At 42.8% G+C, this 25173-nt stretch overlaps 1 protein-coding gene across 1 annotated transcript in view; it reads left to right on the top strand.

The window, feature by feature from the left end:
• Positions 1-25173, top strand: part of CCDC57 (coiled-coil domain containing 57) — an 821470-nt gene that overhangs the window by 516615 nt on the left and 279682 nt on the right. The window contains exons 13-14 of the mRNA XM_078653761.1: positions 2178-2278; positions 4249-4449. Of these exons, the coding sequence (XP_078509887.1) occupies positions 2178-2278; positions 4249-4449 (302 nt within the window). The remainder of the gene's footprint in view (positions 1-2177; positions 2279-4248; positions 4450-25173) is intronic.

Here is a 25173-nt window from a genome sequence, read left to right on the forward strand (position 1 = left end):
GACACGCTAATGTGGTCCAATGATAAGGTCATAATAGTATGCTCAGAAAACGAAAAAGGGGGCCTAGAATCTACTGATAAAAATAAGGCACTAATCGCTCTAGTTACACTAAGCTTGATTCTAACCATTGTAGAAAACAGTTTATAAGATGTTCTAGAAACTAGAACCCATGTCAACGGGTATTGTTCACTACGAGCCATGGGAGGAGCTACGGATGAGATGGTCCAGCGCTAGGAATGACAGAGTGCGCCATGGGCGAAACTGAGGGTGTAGTAATCACCACAGTATACGCAATTTCAGCTAGGGCACAGAAACCCACTTGGGCGGTAGGCGTGAAAAGGACACTGGCTATGTATAAGTCAATTGAACCTAAGCCAATTATTATTAATTAAAATATCAAGGGAGCGCTGTGGTCCGTATCGTGGAAATACAAAGAAATGCCAGTGAGTATTGGTCGCAGTGTGAGCGGTGCATTGCATCGCGCATAAGTCCGAAAGAGATTAACCATATAAAGGGTAAAGGGAAACCATGTGAATATCTGCTCAAATGTAGTGAAGCACGTATATCTGCGTCTCAGGTCAAGGATGTAAGGAAGTTCATGAGTCTGCGGGGGACAAAAGGTGGAAATAGAAATATATATACACACCACGACAGTACTATGAAGAAACAAGTACGTATGTAGCTAAGGTAAGAGAAAAATGTCAAAGAGGCATATAGAAGCGCACGAGTTCGGTGAAATGAAAGGCAGAGGAGAAAAAGAAACGTGCATTGTAACGCTTACCCGTAAGATTGGGACCAACGTATGAGGTGCTGAAGGGTTTGAGCTCCCGCGCTACCCTTCAAATAGTAAAAAACTTCAGGTATTGGCATGGCTATTACGACGTAGCAGCATAGTAAACCGAAAGACTAGAGCGAAAAGGGTTCCGAGAGTGGCATAGGGAATGTCGAAAAAGTGTACTCCTAAATAGTTGCCTTCCGATAGGGGCGTGGCTTGTGTGACGTGAGTACATCGTAGTCAATATGACTAAAAACAAATAAAACTAAAGGAAAAGGCCCCAAAAAATAAGCCGTATGGGCTGGACTAACTCGATGTGGATGTGTCATGGATAAAAGATTAACTCTCATCAGAATGAATAATCCTGTGAAAAATGGAAAATCTAACATTTGACATATCCAAGGAATAAGTTCCTAAGCCACATTGTGATAAAATAATTCTCAAGAAGTTAGTAAGGTCAATAGTATAATGCGTAACGTTTCGCTCAGAGAATAAGGGCAATTCGCACGCATTTGGGGAGGTGCCTTGGTCGATCCACCCAGTAAGGTTCTCAAATGGAAAAAAATTATGAAAATGAGCAGAGACCCGATATAAGTACAGGTTGGATTACAGAACCAATATCTTTGTACAAAGTACATAAAGGATCCTAAAAGAAAATGTATGAAAAAGAGCAGAAACACGATATCAAAGGTACAGGTTGGATTACTGAACCAATACCTATGTATCAAGTGCATAAAGAATCCTAAAAGGATAATATGTCAGGGGACCTGAAGGATAAACTGTAAAACCACTTTAGAAGTATGTGAAGAGAGCCCATGGGTTCATAAAAAAAAGATGTAAAGCCACCCTCCGAGGAGTTAAATAAACACATATATATGTATATATTGTTTTACTAGGGGAAACCAATGGCAAGTGCAATCACTCAACTGGGTCTCAAGCAAAATTGAGGCTATTTTTACTCAATTTGTAGGCCACCTGATTCCATGGACTTTGCTTGAGACCCAGTGGAGTGATTGCATATACAGAAGATGTGGGATAAATTGAAGGTTGGGATTTATGCACAAGTGCATGCAATAGTGGCCGCATTTTACTGTGATAGTGTTGATACCTTTCTTATTTCTACTGACACAGTGCCCTGCACAACTGGCAGTACACTCAGCCACTATTCCCCTGCTGCTCCCTCAAACCTCTGGCTCTGCATGATCCTGTTGCACTGCTCACCAATACGTCTTACAAGCATCTCTCAAAGGCACCACTGTCTGGCACCACTACTCCGCACTGAATTCAAGCACCCCTTACTCTTGTTACTTTACCTCTTGCCTTGCTCTCTAGTATAGCTGTCCAGAACGGCCCCTGAAGCCTTTCCCACACAGGATTATGTCCCTTTACTTTCTTCTTTCAGGTGCTTTGCGTGCAGAAAAAGTCGCTTCTGCAGCTGCTGCAAAGAAACTCGAAGCCCGGGCTGCTCATCTGGAGTCCATGGTCACACAGCTTACACACAAGGTATGAAGAGAAAGACATTGTAACAGCTCGAACAAAAGTCAAGCTTCCAGGTATTTAGATGTAGCATTCACAAGCAGAGAGATTCACAACTCTAGATAGACAAGGTCCTCACTCTCCAGGTTTGCAAAGGTGTGCATGAATCTGGCAATCACTCAAGGGGAAATTACTCCAGGTGTCACATACGTTTTATAAGCCCTCCGTGTTTTGGATTATTCTCTGGATTCTTAAAATCTTGCTGCAAGGAGTTATTCCAAACTCAAGGTCATTCAGGCATGTGGTATTCAGTTTTCCATGATCCCCATTGTTACTTGATGGTAGTCTCAAGCCCCTCAAATTACTTCCTATATATGATACCCTCCCATCTCGATAAGAGGTGCCATAAGGAGCTATTACAGGTTCCTTGCTTTCCTGCAAATCACAAGTCTAATTGTTCACCAAGATGACTACTGACAGAGTTTCTGGCGAAATTCTGTCTCCTTGATGCCTTCTCCTGTTGGTTAGATCAAAGAACCTAATACCTGAGAGCTCGAAAAGAGGCTCAACAGCTCCTGAGGGTTGGATTCTATCATACTGAGTTTGGGAGAAGGTCCGGAACATGATGTTGCGTAAATTATTCACCATAGGGGTTTAATTATCATCACTCTGTAACAACAAAGATCTGACCTTTTCGGGGATCCAGTAGCCAGACCACAACTTCATATACCATCCTTTTCATATAGTTCAGATTTACATACTTTACCAAGATGTTGGAAATAGGAGACAACTTTGAACCGTATCAGATGTCTTCTTAGCAGTTTATTTGATAAGAATCCTATAAGCTATGGGAAGTTTCATTATAAAAAAGTCTTACTTCAGATATTGTTATATGGCCGTTAGGGTCATTCTCGACATTGCTAAGTTAGCATGAGCTCTGCTGCCATGATGCTGCTTTTGCGCACGTTACTACATGACTTTATTTTGCAAGACTCTGTGCCTTTCACATGAGAACTGTCTGCTTTCTGCGTTCTGTGCTTATTCCTGGAGTTTAGTCTGAACATGATGTGCAAGGTCGATAAACATGGCCCTTGTTATTCTGTTCAGGTCCGTGCCTAGCACCTAGACAAAACATGCTAAACACAGCTGCACTGCTGGAAACTCGTGCTTTGATATTACGGGGATGCATGTTGTTCACACACACTTGGAGAGAGGCCTTTCCTTGAAGAAGAGCTTTGCTGTTCCTATGATTTAAACCTTCCATCTAAGCTCTAAGGTATGAGGTCTGCTGACAAAGCCTGGAGATCTCCCTTTATATAATAAACTTCACCTTACCAAGGGGAGAGTGGTTAGGCCGTATAGTCCTTATTCCACTGTCTGTATATGATGACATCCCCCTTTATATTCTATGGTATTGTAACAATGCTAACTGTTTTAGGTTTATGCATTTTGCTGCTGGTAGTGGCTTGTATACTGCATTATAGAGTAGGATAGTTAAAATAAAAATGTTGAACTATACAGTGACTCTGACAATCCTTATTGTGGCCAAGTACAAGTGAATGAGCGAAAGGGTATGTGTTGCTACCGCGATTCGTGAGAGAGTCTGGAGTGTTGTGTTCTGGGTTGTCTAATCATGTGTAGCTTTGTGATTATGTAGGAGAACGAATGAGACACTATAGCTAGACAGTTTTGGGATTTTGGGTACTAAGGTGGTAGGAAGGTACAACCCCAATACACTGAAGTCCTTTTTTCCTGCGCATAGTTCTGTGTATGTGCAGAACCCCTGCAACAATATGACACAGCTAACTCCTGTCATATTTTCATAAATATTTGACATTTTTGACATTGGTTAATATAGCCAGTAAGACTAATGTTAATTTCCCTTCATTAAGTTACTCATGCCCCCTTTTGTGGTACTGTTAATGGTGCATACCGCTGAACTGCTCCTGGTGAATAATTTTGCTCACTGTCTCTCTGATACTCATGTCTTCCTTCAGGTGCGCCAGAAGCAGGTGGATGTTGACCAGCTCCGGTATGAGTTGACTCATCACACTCAGCACAGTGCTTTGGAGCTATCAACTGCTCAGCAGCGGGTGGCTGAGCTCGAGCTGCAGCTGACTGAGGCCAGGAAGGAGGCGGAGGAATACTTCAAGGGCAACCTGCAGCAGAACTTGGAAGCTGTGGCACTTGGGAACGAGGTAGGTGGAGTAGGATTAGGAAGACCAAGACATCACATGCTGAGAAAACTTCAACATATTTAATTTTACTTCATATTGGTGAAATTATGCTTCACTGATTTCAACTGCTCATTTCAGATTGTACTTTCTGATCATGGACCGTCTGTTGTGAGCGGTCATAGGTCTGCCCTAAGTGAGGAGTCTACTTAGTTACACATGCCTGTCATTGTAGTCTGAGTTGCTCCCATTTATGTCCACAATCTCGGAAGCAGTCATTCTTTTGGCAGCGCTAAGAGATTGTACATGCAGAGGATTCCTCCATAAATATTTTTGGCAGGAGCCATACTTGTAATTGGACTTGCCATTGTTCTGCTTATGCAACGTTTTTCAACTCATGTCGCTGTAATTGTCTTTCACACTTTAGTGTTACTTTTTGGTTGTTTCTTTTCAAGCGATCTGTATTAACCTACTTTGCAAAAATGTCATTTAATACGACTAATATTTTGTTGTGCTTTCCAATTTCAATTTATCATTATACATTTTCCCTAAGTACATTATTTTTTCACTTGATAAAAAAGTGCATATTTTAAAGTAACTCTGACTTAAGTGCCAATTGTGGTTAAATATATTTGTTGGAATGTTTCAAAATACTTGCAAATGTGGTTTGATGCTAGACTGCTTCCCTCTATAGGCATCTTCCTGCAGAGTATTCTTACTCAAAATGGAGTTGTACTTGCTAGAATAGATGGTATGCTGAAATTTAATTTAAGACTTTGGAATAGAAAGACGGTTTGGCAGCTTTTACTGTTGTGTTGAATATCTGGAATGTAACCTTCATGGGTCCTCAATCGCTGGGAATCCCCTAGGTTATACAGCTTCCTGGGCACATGCTTTTTTTCTGTCAGATGCTTGGTAGTTGTGGAACTTGGTATTTCCCGCCACTTTTTCCACTCTTTTCAGATCAGGGAGCTATATTGGTTTATTTTTCTGCCAAGGTTAGGATTCCAAGCCTTAATTATGAGTCATCTTTCACGGTAAGTAAGAGGAAGAATTGCACTTTAGACTGGTTCTTGTAAATGTGACTCGGAATCTGTTACCCACTCCTAGATGATATTGACTGGCGGGATTTGTTAGCACTGGGGATATATCTGTAGCATGAGGCCGTGGGCATATGAATGTGAATATATGAATTGATTCCCTTGCCCCTACCAGGCCTATAAAAACGCACAGAGCTGCCCCTTCTTCACCCTGGTACTCTGATGAGTTATGCAAATCTAAATCCGCTTGCAAACTTTTAGAGCGGCGCTGGAGATTGTCTTACTCTCCTGATTGTAAGCGGATATATAAAACAGCCCTTAAGGACTACCGTAAGAATATTATAAATCACAAAATAATCTTCTCAGAAGAGAAAATTAACGGGACCCATGGCTCATCCAGAGAGATTTTTAATACAGTCAAGTCTTTCTCAGAACCAGTAGCCCTTAAACGTGTTCAGAGGACATCTCAAGCCCTATGTAACCGTCTCTCAGATTATTTCGAGGAAAAAATTGCTAATATTTATGATTCGTTCCCGAGCAACTCTAACTCTGTCATGGTTGAAAAAATTGATACCCCCTCTGACCCTGTATCGGTCTTCTCAGCCTTCGAGGAGATTACCTTAGAACGCTCCTTAACTGAGCTGTCTTTAAATGCAGATCAGGCTCTCCCCTTGACCCGTGGCCTGCCAAACAATACAAACTACTGGCTCCTCTCTTAAACCCCTCACTTAATGACATCTGGAACGAGTCTCTGAGGTCCGGGTTTTTCCCGGATTCCTGGAAACATGCCCTCCTCGTCCCTATCCTCAAAAAGGCTAATGCTAACCCCGATGAACCGGCCAACTATAGGCCTATATCGCTACTGCCTGCCCCTGCCAAGGTACTAGAAAAGCTCGTACACCAGCAACTGGCCGGTTTCCCTGAGACCCATGGCCTTCTCCATACCTCTCAGCATGGATTCAGGACTGGCCATAGTACTGAGTCGGCACTGATTGAAATGGCCGATTCTGTAAGGTGGAAACTGGACGGGGGCTCTAGAGCGGTGTTGGTGCTGCTCGATTTATCGGCAGCATTTGACACCGTCTCTCACCCCGTCCTGATTGACCGCCTTAGGTCTAAGGGTATCCGAGGTAAGGCTCTGGATTGGCTGTCCTCTTTCCTCGCCAATCGGACACAGACTGTGTCTACTCCCCCTTTCAAGTCCAATCATCGCCCACTAAAATGGGGAGTCCCCCAGGGCTCGGCATTGAGTCCACTATTATTTAATGTGTATTTCTCCCCACTTGCAGAGCTTATCTCGGAGCTGGGAATTAAGGCCATTTCATATGCAGACGACATTCAATTGTTGTTTGCTTATGATGACACCCCTACTGCCACTACCTTTGACCCATTAAAAAATTGTCTCCGTAAAGTTGCTCAGTGGATGGATGACAACTTCCTCTGACTCAATGCCGGAAAAACGGAGGTCTTATTTTTTCATCAGCCATCACCTTTGGACTCTAACCTTTGGTGGCCACTTGACTTGAGCTCTGCCCCTCTCCCGAAGGATTCAGTTAGGAACCTGGGGGTTAGATGGGATACCACTCTTTCCTTTAAGAACCAGGTCCAAACAGTGTCCTCCTCTTGTTTTTCAAAGATCAGGATGATCAAGTAATTCACTAATTTCCTTCCCCCTAACACCAGGAAAACGATTGTCCAGGCCCTTATCACCTCGCATCTAGATTATGCGAATGGTCTTTACCTAGGGTTGGCCTCTGGCCTTTTAGACAGGCTTCAGATCGTCCAAAACGCAGCGGTTCGGTTAGTGTGTGGTATCTCTCTGCGAGAGCATATTTCCCCCCACCCACCGGGCATTGCACTGGCTACCGATCCAAAGAAGAGCCGAATTTAAGGCTCTCACCCTTGCACATCGTTCACTTAAGGGTAAAGGTTGCGCCTATCTGGCCTCCTGCCTCCAACCCTATAGCAATGCAAGGTGTCTCCACTCCAGTTCTCAACATTTGCTGTCTACTACTAGATACAAAAGAGCTCGCTCAGGGGGCAAAACTTTTCAGGTCAGTGCCTCTGCCCTATGGAACAAACTTCCTGTTTCTATTCGTATAATTAATGAAGAACTACCCTTTTGCAGAGCTCTAAAAACTCTCCTCTTCTGTTACTTTCCCTTCATCTGAGTATGATCATGCACAGCGGCTGAAGCGCCGGGACACCCCGTTGGGGAAGCTGCGCGCTATAGAAAATACACTTAAAAAAAATGTTTGGAGGATCTCGGCTTTTCCCAATTTATAATGCGTTTTCCTATCTGAATGTGCTTCCGGAGCATCTATCTACTGAACCCTTTCTGTGATGTAAGGCAAACAAATAGATCAACGGATTTCTGAGAAACTATTTGTCTGGTAACCCTTCAGAAAGTCACGCCACTCCCCCAAAATGATTTCTTACCATTTATAGGCTTGAAAGATGCTTATTTCAACATTCTGATTCAAATGACGCACAGAATAATTGTTCAGATTTGTAGTTAATGGCCATCATTTTCAGCTAAATGTATGTTCACGGAGAGCAGATTGCTACAAATACACTCACCTGGTTTACCCACAGATAAGAGCACTGTTGCAACAGCTAATTGGAATGCCTGTGCGTACAGCATTGGATGTGTTGGCATTTTGGTACCGTAAAGACAAGCAAATATGTTTGATGCTGTTTCTAGAGATGTCTTTTTTAGAAGATCGTTGTGATGCAAGGGTAGTGTAGACGTTATCTACATATAAATGGTGGCCTTTGTTAAAAAGTCCTCTACCAAGTTCCCACACAATTTTCTCAGTCACTCCAAAAGAGGACGGACTACCTGGGGGGTTAATCCTGGATTCCTTACCGGTGTACACCCTGAAATTAGAGACATATCCAGTCCTACTGTCACACAGCATATACAGCTTAATTCCATAGCGTACCCTCTTACTAGGAATGTATTGCCTAAAAACCAAGCGGCCCTTGAACAAGACCAAAAGACTCATCCACTGCTATTTCTTTCCCTGGAGAATAGATCTCAGACAATTGATCTACAAAGTGATCACTGACAGGCAGAATCTTAAAAAGACGGTCACACTCAGGGTGATCTCGTGGCTATGCTAAACCATTATCGACAAAATGCAGCATCCGAAGCAGAAGCAAATACCTATCACGATTCATGACTGCTGGAAATATAGCCATTGCCATCAAGGGACTAGTAGACCAAAATGAAGACATTAATGGCTTCCTTAGCAAGCCCATCAAAAAAGTTAAACCCAAGAACTTCATCTCTTCCAGATTTGTGGGAGTCCACCGGATAGCTCTAGAGTGGGGCCTAAGGCTGGCACTGTTGTCCCTCAAAAACAGTTTGGCATACAAATTAGTCTGCTCAACAATCTCTGCCCAAAATACATCGTCCATAAACAACTGAAAAAAATGTATCGGCAAAAGTTTTTCTGTAGTCACTCTACACCATGGAACACCAGTAAAGTCTGGCAATGCCGGCTGCACCATGCCTGGGCAACCCAGAGGTCATCACTTCCAATTGGAAGCCTTGCAGCCCCAGGCTGCAGCCCAGATGCCTCTTGCTGCACTATTGCCACATCAATGTCCTCCTCTAAAACAGGTACTTCATCCGCACTAAGAGTAGCTTTATCCGCACTGAGAGTAGCTTCATCTTGCGATGATTCCATGTGGAGAGAAAACTCACTGCCTGAATCTTCCCCTCCCTCTTCTGCCTCAGATGCAGTTAGTCTCTGAGCAATGGTCAGAGGAAGACTAAAAAAGCAAACTAACAATCTGCTGAGCAGTAAGCCTGCGGCTAGCCATTATCCTTACTAAGAAAGGAGACTGCACAAACAAGTCAACAACAACCAACCCAGTGCTAAATAAGTAAGTAAAAAAAAGTACCTTTATCACAAAGATCTATATTCTCAAAAATGATACGATTCGCTTGCAAGAGACAGCTACACTCACCAGCACCTACTCTGCAGAGCGACAGCAAAAACCAACGAAATCCCACTAGAAAGAAAAAAACAAAACCCATTACTCACAAGACACAAAATACACATCGAGCACAACGTTTCGTGCTGACCTCACCATCACCCTCTACAAAAGCGGCATTGTACAGGCCCAAGCCTCACCTAAAAACCTTGACAAATTCTCAGAGCTTTTCATTACTCTCCGAAACGTTGTGCAAGACACAGGGTCGCAGACCAACACCCGGCCAAACCGTACACCTTCCCCCTTGCCCTATTCAGAACACCCGAACCCCATCATTACGCCTACAATCTTCCCTAACGCCATGGACCTGAGTCCACCCCTCCACACGAGTCCACCCCCTGACGCTTCCCACTCTGAATCCACGGCCCCCATCACACTGCACCTTAACCCCATCAGGCCGCCTTCAACTGCCCAGAGCGAACCCAACACTGAACCTTTGACCCCCTCCCCCCGTCCTCCCTCCTCGATATCCAGGACCACTACCTCTACGTCACCAGTGACCTGGGCTATAGCAGGTGAAACCCGCCCCGCTAACACTGAAGCCACTCCCTCTATGACCCAACACACTATCCATCCTAGCCACCAAGCCCCACACCCCTCAATGACTCCTACGGTACCACACACAATCCATCCTAGCCACCAAGCCCCACACCCCTCAACGACTCCTACGGTACCAGTTCAGGGCAACACTTCTAACACTCAAGCCACCTCTCCTACGACTCCCAGTTCAGTCCACCTGGGCCCTCCTACACCCCACTCCGCAGACATTTTTTCCTTACACTCCAGAGCGACCATAATAATCCAGAACATCCACTCCTCCTTCCTCGATCTTACAAAACTCCTCCACCTCGCTGAACTCTCCTTCGCAAAGCTCATGCCCCAGACTGCCTCCCTTCTTATTCCAGAGCTCCCAAAACGACCACTACCGACAACCTCTAGACATCTGCGCCCTCATAAGCTCACTAGCTACCTGTCCGAGGAGGAAACTCTTGACCTTGCCCTCTCCTACAACCTCTCCCCCACCACAACTAATCCACTAGATCTCACCGAAAAGGGAATCCAGGACCTCCTTCTGGACCTTAACACAGCCCCTATTTCCCCCTGTCTACCTGTTGTGAGTGACGTGAGTGCTGCACACCCCATCCACACGGTAGCCATCGACCCACACAGATCAGCCCCCCCAGCAATAGAAGAATGCTCAGAAGCAACCTCACGCCAGTGCCCTTGTCCGTCCCGACCCTCGCCACCACTCCTCTCCCTGCCCTGACGGGCCTCTTAATCAACTGTCGGTCGGCAGTGAAGCATGCGGCTGATGTCGCCGCGCTCATCCTGAACAACAACACCGACATAGCCATTCTTACAGAATCATGGCTTAATGAATCCTCATCCCCATGCCTCGACCTCTTAATCCCCCCTAACTTCAACATTGTCAGGCTCGACAGACCACACAACAAAAAAGGAGGCGGGATTGCCTGCATCCATCGCGCTAACCTCCTTGTCACTGAGCTTGCAACGAATACTACTGACTCCTGCAAATATCAAGCCCTCTCAGTCTTCAGTAGCACCATCCACATATGTAACCTACACATCTTTTATCACCGCCCAGGCACAAACGAGCTTTTCACTGACTACCTCATGGAAGTTATTACGGCTAAGAACTCCCCTAACTCCAAGGACATCTTCCTCGGCGACTTCAACCTGCACTGGAATGATCTTAAGGATCCCCATGTCAACGCCATTAAAGACCTCCTGGCCGATCTAGCCCTGACCCAAACTTGCCCTCTCCCAACCCACTCGAAAGGAGCCACTCTTGACTGGATCATCTCCAAGGATACCACTGTCAAGCTCACCTCGATAGAGCCCTGCGACTGGTGTGACCACCATACCATCACCTTTCTGTTACCCAGCACACGGAAGACAAGGACACACCAACAGGTACTCCCAAAGCGCTGGGTCAGAGACACCAAAAACCTAGACATCAACATGCTTGAGATCCGCTGCAAAACAGACCTACCCCCCCCCCCCCCCCCCCACATCACCTCGGTCAGTGACCTCAATGATCATTACTCGGCTAGCTACTATGTCAAGCATCTTGGATGACCTAGCCCCTCTAAACTAAAAAGAACTCAAGTCAGAGATAAAAACCCATGGTTCACTGGTTCCCTCATCGACGAGAGAAGAGCCCTCCGACAGCATGAAAGAACTTGGAGACAGCACCCCTCAACAGACCACCTAAAACTCCTTCGCCAGGCCAGAAATATCTACAACAAGAACATCGCCAACTCTAAAAAAGAATTCTTCAGAGCGGAACTAGGAAACGCCCAGAATAGACCGCGCAAACTCTTTGAGATGGTTAAACTTCAATCGAACAAACTATCCAAAACAGTGAAAGAAAACCCCAAGTCTCTCCTCTCCTCTGAGGCTTTCTCCTCATTTTTCACAAACAAAATCAAAACCTTAGACACTGAACTCAAGGCTGCCTCCTTCCCCCCTCCGAACTTTGACCCTTTGCCTCCTCCTTCCTTGCCGGCCCGATACTTACCAAAGAATTTAGCTCACTGGTCCGAATTTGCATCCTATGACGAAATCTCTGTCGTGAAAATCCTGGCATCCCTGAACCCTAACAACCACTTCAATGACCCGCTCCCTTCAAACTGTCTCGCGACCGTTACCAAATCCATCATCCCTAGCTGGACTGCAATCATTAATGCCTCCCTACGATGGGATTAGATGGCATAGTCCTCGACTGGTTCAAATCCTACCTCCAAAACCGATCTCAGAGATTTCTAGTCAATGGCGAACTGTCCGCTCCCTCCGCTGTCACGGTGGGAGTCCCTCAGGGATCAACATTGTCCCCTACCCTCTTCAATCTCTATCTGGAACCCCTTGCCGAAGTCCTGTGCAATGCAAATATCTCCTTTCATATGTACGCTGATGACACTCAGATCTACATAAAAATCTCATCTCTGGCAGGGATCCTCACCCTGAATGAAGCCCTGAAGCTGACCGTCAGATGGCTCTCCTCCAATCAACTAAAACTTAATGCCAAGAAAACTGAGTTCCTTCTAATCTCCCCACCCAAGAACAACCCGACATCCAGACATGGATTAAAGCCATCACAGCCTTAAACTGTTCCCCGACCATTGTGAACTCTGCCAAATCTCTGGGAATCACCTTGGATTATAACCTAAATATGCGAGACCACATCAACACAATGGCGAAATCAGCCAGATTCCACCTGAGCTACCTATGGAAACTGAAACCCTTTCTAGACGCTCCGGACCTCAAACTCGCTGTCCAATCATTAGTCATCTCTCGACTGGAATACGGTTGCTCCACCCTCTCTGGCTTACCTAAGATCTCGCTGGCTCCCTTAAAAGCCTGCCTCAACACAGCCGCCAGACTACTTACAGGCTCAAAAAAATTCGATCACATCACTCCTCACTTGAAAGCGTTAAACTGGCTCCTCTTCGAGGCGAGGATTCACCTCAAGCTGGCATGCATCACGCACAAGGCCCTTCACTCTAACTCCCCTGCGTATCTTGCTCAGAAGCTTGTGTTATCTGGAGGAAACAGACACTCAAGATCGACCAAGGCCCTCCTACTCCGGCCTGCACGCTTTAGGAAAATAACAACCTACAATCGGGCCTTCTCTGGAGCTGCACCAAGAATATGGAACTCCCTCCCTCGTGACATTAGAAAAATCCCTTCCTTTGCTCGCTTCAAAAAAGAGGCCAAGTCCTTTCTCATGGTTAAATTCCTTGGCTAATCTCGTTCCCTCAGCCACCTGAGAGACTGTTGCCCTATCCTGCGCCCTTGTACATCACTGTATTAGACCTTTTGTATTATTTTTGTATTATATTCATTGTACTATATTTATCCTGCTGTATAGCCTTTCACATACCCCAGGTACAGTACCCGTCTGCTACCCTGTCCCACCTTCATCCCCATGACTCTCTGTAAGCTCTCCCTTGTACTAAGTTTTATCGTTTATCGTGTGCTATGACCCTGTACTACTCTACTGTATCTGTAAAGCGCTCTGATACCCTCACGGGTCATGTTCGCGCTCTATAAAACCTTAAAATAAATAAATGCAAAAAGTTTTTGACACTCAAAAAACAGAAGCCAAACATACTGCTAATATTACACCATTTGCAAAAACACATTCATGCAGAGAAATGAAACTCATTTACATTGTACAAAAAAAGTCTCTTACCAAACACATGTAACTACACAAACAGCTGAACCACCAGTAACGGAACCGCAACCTGGAACAGTCTAAAGAGCAAAAGCCTTGAACTAGAACAAAAAGGGAGAAATAAAGCATTACAATTGCAATTCACAAGAAATAAAACAATTGACATTATAACACGCTATGTCACTACCCAAATAGTCAATCAAGGAATCTGGTGAGGTTGTCTGCCAGGCCGATCTGTCCCTCAGGTGGGGCAGAAAACAGCAGACAGCAATGTGCCCCCCTTGTGAAATAAATAAATCCCTGGTGCCTAGTAGGGTTTTCTTCCTCCCCCCTCCCGCCTAGGGCAGAAAGGTAAAAAAAAGGGGCAGATCTGTCCCCAGGAGGGGCAGAAAAAACATTAAGCACATTTTACCCCGCTTCCATTACACACACAACAAAATCCCTGGTGCCTGGTGGGGCTTTCTGCCCCACCCCTGGGGCCGAAAGGCCAAACATTGGGGCAGATCTTGGCCCGTCTGCCTCCAGGGGGGGCAGAATACAGATATAAAAAAATATGCCTCTTGGAAGCGACCCTTTTAATTTTAAAACTAGTCCCTGGTGCCTAGTGGGGTTTTCTGCCCTACCAATCCCCCCCCCCTCTTTCGGGCAGAAAGGCTAAAAAACGGGCCGGGCCCAGGGGAAGAACACTCATATAAAAAAGTAAAAATGCCCCCCCCCCCCCCTCCCTCCCCGGAAGCGATGCTTGCCCAAGGGGTCGCTTCCATTTAAATTTTAAAGAACTCCCTGGTGTCTAGCTGAGTATTCTGCCCCCCCCCCCCCCTGGGGGCAGAAAGGCCAAATAAGCGGGCCGATCTGCCCCTGGGGGGGGGGGGGCAGAATACATTAAAAAAATGCCCCCTGGAGGCAGCTTCCATTAAATTTTTCAAAATATCCCTGGGCTTTTCTGCCCCCCCTGGAGCCAGAAACGTAAAAAAACAAAAGCGATCTGTCCCCAGGGGGGGCAGCAAAGTGTGCCCCCCAAGGAAGCGACCCTTTAAATAAATAAAGAAATCCCTGGGGTATTCTGCCTCCCCCCCCCCCCAGAAAGGCCAAATAAACAGGCTGATCTGCACCCGGCGGGGGGCAGAATACACATTAAAAATAAATATGACCCCTGGAAGCGACCCTTGCCCAAGGGGTCACTTCCATTTGAATTTTTTTAATATCCCTGGATCTAGTGGGCTTTTTTTTGCCCCCCCTGGGGCCAGTAACGCCATTAGACCCAGGCGATGCAGGGGGGCAGAAAAGTCTTTAAAATAATTGGCCCCTTGAGGAAGCGACCCTTGCCCAAGGGGTCACTTCCTTTACAAACAAAACACATCCCTGGTGTCTAGTGGGGGCATTCCTGCTGCACGATCGCGATCACATTTTCACTTCCAAATTCTCTTTTCAATGAGATTTGGGCACTAATTGCACTTACTTACCAACTCAAAAGCCACCTCCTCCTAAATTATGAGCAAATCCAATCCAATTTACTGTATTTAATATTTTACCTGAGGTCACAACTGTTGCAGTAGATAATACAATGCCCACTGGGGCCAAATTCTCCTTTTTTACATGAGAACTTTTCCGCAGTACACTGTGCTGCAGGTATGCCCGCACACAAATCTAACATTCCCCGCACTTGCGAATGGTTGTTTGATTGTATACTTGTACAACATTCTTTAGAAGACACTGGACTCAATGCGGCACAGGGCAAACACATATGACCTCGCACCCATACTAGACAGTAAACATATCCAGGGGAAAAACACCCTAACACACAGGTTATATTTTGGCTCATTGGATATGAAACAAAACTCTTATACATACAACGGTACTGTTTTGTGTTTTTTTAGAATGTTTTATAATCTATCAGTGTCTACAAGTTTGTGCTTAATTAACAAACTAAAGTAATACATATATGATTGGTTTCTTCTAAGGATATTTTGCAGATTAGAAGAAACACTACACAGACTCACCATGACAAGCGTTTTTTTTCACTGAATGTAATTCTTCTATATCCTTGGTTTCAGAGTTGGTTGCCATCACAATTCACTTTTGTTTGTACTAAGGTGTTTACCATAAATTGCACTTCACTGTAGTGATGACAGATGTTGTGAGCAAAGCGGACACGTCTGCTGAAAAGCGCCAAGTCCATCACAATTGGAATAAAAACTTCTCCTTGAATGCACCGCAAACCCGCGGAGTCAGCGCCTCTTCATTATTTGCTATCCAGGATTGGAATCAATATATATATATATATTGGATATTATTTGCTATCCAGGATTGGAATCAATATATATATTGATTCCAATCCTGGATAGCAAATAATAAACAGGCTCTGACTCCGTGGGTTTGCGGTGCATTCAAGGAGCAGTTTGCGCTGACTCCGTGTTTTTGCGGTGCATTCAAGGAGAAGTTTTTATTCCAATCGTGAGGGACTTGGCGTTTTTTGGTGGACGTGTCCGCCTTGCTCACAACATCTGTCATCATATATATATATATATATATATATATATATATATATATATATATATATATATATATATATATATATATATATATGACGCTCCAGTGCACCTGAGTCACTCAACGAGCGGGTGCCTCGATGCGGCGGTGCTCCTCACAAAATCTCCAGCTCCAGGAAACCCTTCTTACTTTGAAAAAGGATACCAGCACTCGCGGGGTTTGTTTTTAACACAGCACTGGGTTTATTTCATGCAACAAACGAGTTTCGGAAGTGCTCCTTCGACGAATGCCTGCAATGTGGGGCTGTAGCGTTGTTTGGGGACTAGAGGAAGCACTGGGAAACATCATTCATAGGATATTGGCCATTTACGAGTACCTTCAGCCATCCTGCACTCCGCGATTCCATTTGGGCAGAAACTTTCCCCCGCAGCACCTACTTGGGCGAATGTGGCATCCTGGGACTTGCAGTTTACACGGACTACAAGTTGGTGAGCAAGAACATTATTGAGGGGCGGAGCGGGTCCCCGCCAATGGGGAGGTTGCTGGATGGTCATAAGCAAGATACCCCAAGGCCTCCTGACAATTAGGCATCTGACAAAGGCCGGACAGGCCGAAATGCATTGTGCCGATTCTCAATAAAGTGCTTCTGAACATTCCTCAGCTCTTTCTTCTGGAGGAGGTTTTGGTGATAGATATATATATATATATATTCACTGAAAAAACCATAGGTTATACACCATATATAGTTAGGTATTAGCATTTAAAAAACCTTATTTTACTCACACAAAACCATTGAAATTCCATATATAGTTAGTTGTACTAACTATATATCGCGCACCCGCAATCCACTGCTGATGATGTCACATATTACATCATTCATGACATGGTCAGTGACATCACTGATGACATCACTGATGACATCTCAAATGACATCACTGATGACATCACTGATGACATCTCAAATGACATCACTGATGACATCACTGATGACGTCATCCAGTGACTGTATAATTCTGTAAAGTTAAAATATGTCTTACATATTTAAGAATGAGTGGATGTATAAATGTCTGGATGAAGGATTTAGTAGGTGCATGACTGACTGTATGAGTGAGTGGTTAAATGTGTCTCACTGAGTGCATGGGTTAGTGACTAAACTGTCTCAATTTGTGCATCATTATGTCTGTTGTTCTATAAACTGCTGCATGTGTTGATCATTAGCTATATGATTAACTATATGCGTTATTGATTGGTTGCCTACGTATTTGTATGGGAGACTGAGAGTGTGTATGGGTGGCTGGGAGGTGTATGACTCTGTGCATAGATGTGTGAGCAGTTGATTCACTAGATGTATGGGTTCAAAAGTGCATGTGGAAACAGCTGTATGGGCGGTTGACTGTGTGCATGAGTGTATTGCTGAGTGAATGGATATCTCAGTGCTACATGTAAAAGTAAGTACATATGTAAAACACAGTACATGTGAGAGTTGACATATATAAATAACTGTGCATAAGAGCCAGTGAATGTGTGAGTGGCTGTATGGATCATTGTGAACTTGTATCAGGGATTGTATAAGAGAGTAAATATGTGTTAGTATATGTTTGAATAAGTAAGGTGTGTATAACTGTATAGTTGAGAAAATGGATCTGTGATTGATTCTTTGCATGACTGACTAGGTGTGTGTGTAACTCTATGGATGAGTGACAGTCTGTGAGTGTCTGTTTACACTTACTGTATCTAAGGTTATATTAGAGTCTGAAGAGCTTCATCGTATTATCACATGCATGATGTCATCAGTGATGTCATCAGTAATGTCAAATGAGATGTCATCAGTGATGTCATCAGTGATGTCATTTGAGATGTCATCAGTGATGTCATCAGTGATGTCATTTGAGATGTCATCAGTGATGTCATCAGTGATGTCACTGACCATGTCATGAATGATGTAATATGTGACATCATCAGCAGTGGATTGCGGGTGCGCGATATATAGTTAGTACAACTAACTATATATGGAATTTCAATGGTTTTGTGTGAGTAAAATAAGGTTTTTTAAATGCTAATACCTAACTATATATGGTGTATAACCTATGGTTTTTTCAGTGAATTTTCAAGGTTTTGTAAATGCTAATTCCTAACTATATATGGTCTATAACCTATGGTTTTTTCAGTGAATTTCATTGGTTTTTTAAAAGCTAATATCTACAGCTGTAAAATGTATTCTTCTTTAAATCCAAAAATATATTTTATATGTTTATTAATAAATTTTTTTAAATATTTTTTTTGTTTCGCTCCCGGTCCGCTAACCGGGAAGCTTCCCGTTAGCTCAATTCGATTCCGCGATCCGGTCCACGAACCGGTAACAAATCAACATAGTGACGGTATCGCGTTGCCGCGTAATGCGTCTTATGACGTACTGCGTTAGCGCACCCGGAAGTGCCCCGGGGCGCGGACCGAGGCGCGAAACGCAACTCCCCGGAAGCGATCCGCGGCGCGAAAGCGCGACGTATCGCGTTGCCGCGAAATGCGTCTTGTGACGTATCGCGTTAGCGCACCCGGAAGTGTCCCGGGGCGCGGACCGAGGCGCGAAGCGCAGCGAACCGGAAGCTAACCGGGGAGCGTTCCGCAGCGCGTAACATGAGCGTTAGAGGTCATGTGACTTGTTAATAAAGCTTTTCATTGGTTCATTTCACTTTTAGTTTCATAATTATGGAAGGCTAGGTCAGGTGACCTAAAAATAACACTTTTCATTGGTTGAGAAGTATTGTTTTTTCCAAATGATGAAAACCACTCCTTCTTTCCTCACTCTGACTTTCATTATTGTGAGAGGAAGACCTATTTTGCTTCTTGGAAGACCTATTTTGATTGTATGAAAATAGCTTCACTGATTGCTTCAGCTGGTGCACCCCCACCACCACCTCCACCTCCTCATGGGAAGAGAGGACCACCTCCCCAGGTGGTTACCAACACTGAGGAGGAAGATGAAGAGATGGATGAGGAGGGAGAACAACCACAATTCCTGGAAGAGTTGCCCCGGGTTTCAAGAAAGAAACCCAGTTTCATCTGGCAGTTTTTTTCCATCCCTCGTGGCCAAAAAAAGGTCAATGCCAGGTACGCAACATGCCTCATATGCAAGGAACAATTGTCCAGAGGGACGGACAAAAAATACAGCTATGGTAATCATACCATGCATAGGCACATGATGAGGAAACATCCCCTAAATTACAGCCGGGCGGAATTAAGGGATATGATGGACAATCCTCGACCAACTCCTGTGGCGAGACCAACAACATCGGTTTCTTTATCACCAGAGGAGGCACGGGAAACTGTGCCAAATATCCAACCAAATTTTGGGAATATGATACATTTATGTATGCGCTGTCGTGCATTATTAGCTTGTGGCAACATGAGCATCAATGCACTGAACCTGGCGTATGAACACCATGATTGCCCTAACCGCCCCCAGTAATTTTTTTTTGCTCCTGTTGAGCCCTTTTCAACGCCTGTTTTTTGTTGTTTCCCCCCCCCCAAAAAAAAACAAAAAAAATATAAAATCGTTCAAAAAAAACAAAAAAAACAAAAAATGTTCAAAAAATACAAAAAAAATATAAAACAACAAAAATATAAAAAAAAAAGTTCTTTTCAGAACTACCTTCCCTTTCCAAAAAAATTGCTACAATGTTTAGCACTCTGGCAAGCTCTCTTTCTTTTGGTTCGCTCCCGGGTTAGCTTCCCGGTACGCGGACCGGGAGCTAACCAAAAAAAAATTTTTTTTTAAAAAAAAAGTGTAAGTATAAGGAAAGTAAACAGAGAGTGATGTTTCAAGAAAGACAGCTATAGGGAGTAAAGAAGAGATACTGTTTAATAGATCTATTTACCAAAGAACAGACAGAAGAGGGTATAATTGTGAAAAACAAAATAGATAACGAAGTGAAAGAAAAACAAGCATTGGCATAGCCAATAGGTATCGACTTTGGGACCTTCTAAGTATTTAGTTATGCAGCATAATATCCTTGGTGCAGCAACATCAACTGTTGCATGGCTAAACACGTATAAGGTCCCAAAGGCGAGACCTATTGTCTATGCCAATGCTTGTTTCTTAAGTAGAATTGCAATACGTCTGGCTCTTCCATGTGAAAAGATCTTATCTTGTGCTCTAAAGATTGCTAAAGTCTCGACAGAGAACAGGCTAGATTGTAAGTAGGGTAAATTGTGCTTGGTGATCTGTTTGAGGGAGCGTCTGCTTTGCCTGGTGTCTTTGGAGAGCAATTTTGATTGTTATACTGGACAATATAGCCCTAATGTAAATAACATAGGGGCATATTATCAACATAGGCAATAAAAGTTTTGCAGCTTTTATCGGCAGAAATGTGTCGCTAAAGCTGCTTTTGCGGCAGAAAACTGCCTCTAAAGCCGCTTTTGCACCAGTTTTCTGCCAATAAAAAGAGCAATAATTTTATTGGCTGCATTCATAATATGCCCCTTAGTGTGCTTCAACTACACAGAGAAAGCATTATGAACAAATAGTGATACAGTGATCAGTCAAAGACACTAAGAGTAATAGAGACGGAGTGAGTGAACAAGAGTGAGGAACTATGAGAAGAGAGGGACTGAGAAAAAGAGTGGAAGGAGTTGAGTAAGTAGGCAATAGAGAAAGGAATGAGGGAAGTAGCAAAGGCAGGAAACTGAGGATTAAAGAAATGAAGCAGTGGAACTAATAGTAGTTCAATGTGATAGAAATGTAACGAAAAGAGTACAAAATATTTACCTTATAATTGTCGTTAAATTCCTCATTTTTTATTTTTATACTTTCAATCTGTGAAAGAGAGAACAAACATTTGAAAAATATAAAAACATGTATTAAAAAATTACAAAAGACAAGGGCAAAGATTGAAGGACAAACAGTTTTTCAATAACTTTGACACTTACAGAAGCTACACAGTCCTAAAGATATACATTTTAAACTAACAGTATCTTGATGCAGATGAAGTGAGGCCTATCTTAAAACATGGTGCATCTTTTGCATTGCTGTTGTCTCAGAAAAGTGTCGCAAGACACTAAAATTTAAAATAATTGCTTCAGGATGCCAATAAGATGTCTACTATCCAGAGTTTTGTTTCAGGTGAGGCCTACTCAGGGTTGCAGATTAAATTTCGAGTTGTTGAAGAGAATAGAGGACATAATACATGTGAAGGTCTACCAATGAAGTGAGTCATGTCCACTGCAATCTTCAACAAAGTCCAAACCTCCTATGTTTCCCTGGACAGACCTAAACTTGATCTGCACAATGTGATTCGCAATGATAGGAAACACAGGTGATGTAATTGAAATACATGCAATTTATTTTGCTCATTTCACAATCACATCACTTGTGTTTCCTTTGCTTAGGTATCTCATTGTGCAGATGTAGTCTAGCATATGAAAGAATACGCAGAAGTGCAGCACTGCATGCAACAACTTTGACACTTACAGAAGCCTCACCTTCTCCATGCCTCCTACACAGTTCTACATATACATCATAAATGCAAACAGTACAGAATTAATTATACATGTTAAATGGTTTATTTTTGCTGTTCTCAGAATGTATCAAAATTCACTAAAAACAGTGACTTGAAGGTATTCATCATGTAACAGCGGGGAAAAAAAAACACAATCAAAATGATTGTGTTTAAAAAACCCATACAACATCAGAAATCAAAAATCAGAACTCCTTAAAGTTAACTTACTTTCCATGACGTCCAAGGATGTCCTATGAATAGCTTACACTCTTTTGTGCTGTTATTACTTTCAGCCCGCCACTTTCTGAAAGAAAATCTCCATCGTTTTTAAAAACATGTTACATACAATAAATGACTTCTTGCTCTCTACCACAAGATTCCACAAGGCCAAATCTTGTCAGAGCCATGTATAACTCTTGGATTTCTTGTTAGCCAATCCCATCATTTGGCATTTCCGCAACTTTCAGAATTAAAATGTTGAAGATCATTTTCACAATCCTGGAATAGTAATATCTTCCCCTTCTTGCTCAGTCATGTTCTACATTTCCTATGACACTGATACTGCTTAATATGAAGCAGACTTACACTACCTCTATGACTACAACAATTATTTAATTCTCTACATCACTTTTAATCACAAAGCAATGTAAAACAGTAGACAGCATTGCAGACTTACATTCCCTCTACTCCATGTTTTGATTGGCTGCTTCAATTAGCTTATAAAAAGAAACAGTTTTTCTGAACTCATTCAAAGTGCACATATATCTCCATGATGTCCAGTCCTATGATTAGAAGTTGTGTCTCTGAACTACACTTATCCTCAAGGCCAAATTGTGTAGGAGCCATTAGAACTTCTTGAAATTCCACAGAGCACATCCCGAGATTATTTCCCTAAAATTTTGGTTTTAAAAACACCAGGTAAGAGTTTTTAAGGTCTTACGGCAATTTTTTTTTGAAAATTAAAACAGAATCATTGCAGAATGACCAGCCATTTCTAGACTTTAAATAAGCTGTGTAATGTCCTGATGATATTGAAGGGCCGTCATGATATATAATTGCTGTAGTTACAAAAGTCCTTCCTGATATTGACAACTGCGAAGCTACAAAATGTTTTATTAAAGTTGTCAATTTTGTTCCATCAGGCCTACATCGTTGGAACATTAAAATGACATACTGGCCATATGTTCGTATAAATAATGTGGACATCATTTCAGATTTACATTGGCTACACTCCATGTTGTGATTAGCAGCTTTTACTAGCTTATTAAAGGAGACTGATTTACTGTCTGGCAAAGTTAAATATATAAATCTTTCTGAGTCTACACTAGTAGTACTTGATATCATACAGTTCTCGCAGTCATGCTGCCATTGATAAGAAAGCCCAAACAGCTGATCTACATATACACCTTCAGCATGTAATACATCAAGCATATACATTAAAAACTCCTGACAATCTTGCTGAATATTTTGAGAGAATTGTGTTTGGCATGAACATCTGTCTAACAGATTTCGAATTTCAGACACACTTTCAATGTTTCTTCTATCAGTGGTACATTTCTCTAACACAGAATTTAACAAACCGCAAAATCTTTGATCAGAATTGACCACAATCTCTTCTTTTACATTTTTTAGAGAAAACAAAACATTAATTACTACATTAGCATAGCAGTTGACACCAGAACTGTTTTCAAACTGAAAACCAACAACATCTTCAACAGAATCCTTTTTGTTTCTGCTTGTAATTTTAGGTTCATTCACTTTTTGTCTTTTTGCTATAACCTCCCCAGTATTGTTCTCATTTCTTCGTTTCCGGCCTACCAGACGTTTCTCAAACAAAGGAAACTGAGGCAAATGTGGCGCATACTCTCTTCTTAACCTATTGTATTCCTTAACACAATCTAGATCTGCACAAATGTTTGTGACATCACACTCAATCAAGTACAATCCCGATAAAGTTCTAACTCGTGACAATGCCACATATGCCATACCCTCCTTGAACACAGAACTGCCAATATTCACCAATGCACTGTCTACACTTAAACCTTGCAATTTATGGATTGTCACCGCATATGCCAAGCAAACAGGAAACTGCTTACGGCGAACATATAAGTCTTTTACAAGCAAAAATCTAGCAGAACAACGAGCAATTAGCTGTACTTCCTCAATGCCATCAAATTTAATTTTTAAAAATTCAATTCCATCTCTATTTCTGTATTTCACAAAATCAACAACATTACCCATTGATCCATTTACCAGACCTCTTTCAACATGTAAATTCCTTCTTAAAATTATACGGCAGTTCAAGCACACATTCAGAGTCTTTTCAAAACCTGCAGTTTTAGATATACTCTTCTCTAATGAATCCAATTTTGTTTTCAGATTCTCAGACAAAATAATTGTTGATCCCATATGCTCTACTCTATCAATAGCTTCCAGTTTCACAATCTCTTGCTTTTCTAAATGCAACATTTTGTTGTTAAATTTGGCACATTCTGCAAGAGTTGGCATCAAACATATTCCAGATTTCTTTTCAGTAATTTTCTGAAAAATATTCTCAGGCACAACATCTTGTTCTGGATATAAATTTGACAGTAATCGTGCATGTAAAGCTTCTTTCCCATGCTCGGTCACTTTTCCAATTCTATCATCTTGTAGAATAGTCTTGTAAACTTCATCCTTCGCCTGACGCATATTTTCATGCAGTTCAGCATAATTGAAGTTTAACCATATATTGACGTTGCCAATGCTGCCTAGGCACTTCCTGGTATCTTCATGCGTGAGCATTTTGAACACAGGTTGCCCTTTCACTGGTGTCAGCTGCAAAAGATCTCCGAAAACAATGATGTGTTTGCCACCAAATAACACATCATACTCTGTTTTGAGAACTTCTTGCATCCTCAAATGCACAAAGGCAAGCATGACATTGGAAACCATGCTTACTTCGTCAATGATAAGAAGTTTCATTTTCCTCAAGATTCTTGAAACTTCAAAACAAGCATCTCCAGATAGCTTGTGATATTCTAATTTGTTGTCATGCTCCACTGGCAGCATCAGTAAACGATGTAAAGTAATCCCTTTAATATTATGTGCTGCCAGTCCAGTTGGAGCAGTGACAACACAAGACAGCGATGACTCTGTCTTTTCCTGCAAATAGCATGAAATTGCTTTAATAAGGAAACTTTTTCCAGTTCCCGCTTCTCCACTCACGTACAGTCGGACAGGCTTCAACGACGTACATGAGCACTCTTTCTTATCATGACTTAATCCATGATCAATTTGCATGGTAACTTCGTCATATATTTTTCTCTGCTCAACGTTGAGTTGCCTTTCCAACTCTTCTAAGTTAACCGCATCCTCTTGAGCATGTGCCATGGCTCTTTCCACTTCATTCATAGCAGTGGCAGCTTCATTTTCGATAAGAGGTCCTCCTAGTGGATCCTGACTCAATGAAGCAGCACTCTGACTGTCCTGAGAACTGTCTCTGGCAATCTCGGCTGCAATTGTTGCTTCCTGCTCAATT

This window comes from Lissotriton helveticus, chromosome 7 (genome assembly GCF_964261635.1).
Source record: "Lissotriton helveticus chromosome 7, aLisHel1.1, whole genome shotgun sequence".
In the NCBI taxonomy this organism is placed as follows: Eukaryota; Metazoa; Chordata; class Amphibia; order Caudata; family Salamandridae; genus Lissotriton; species Lissotriton helveticus.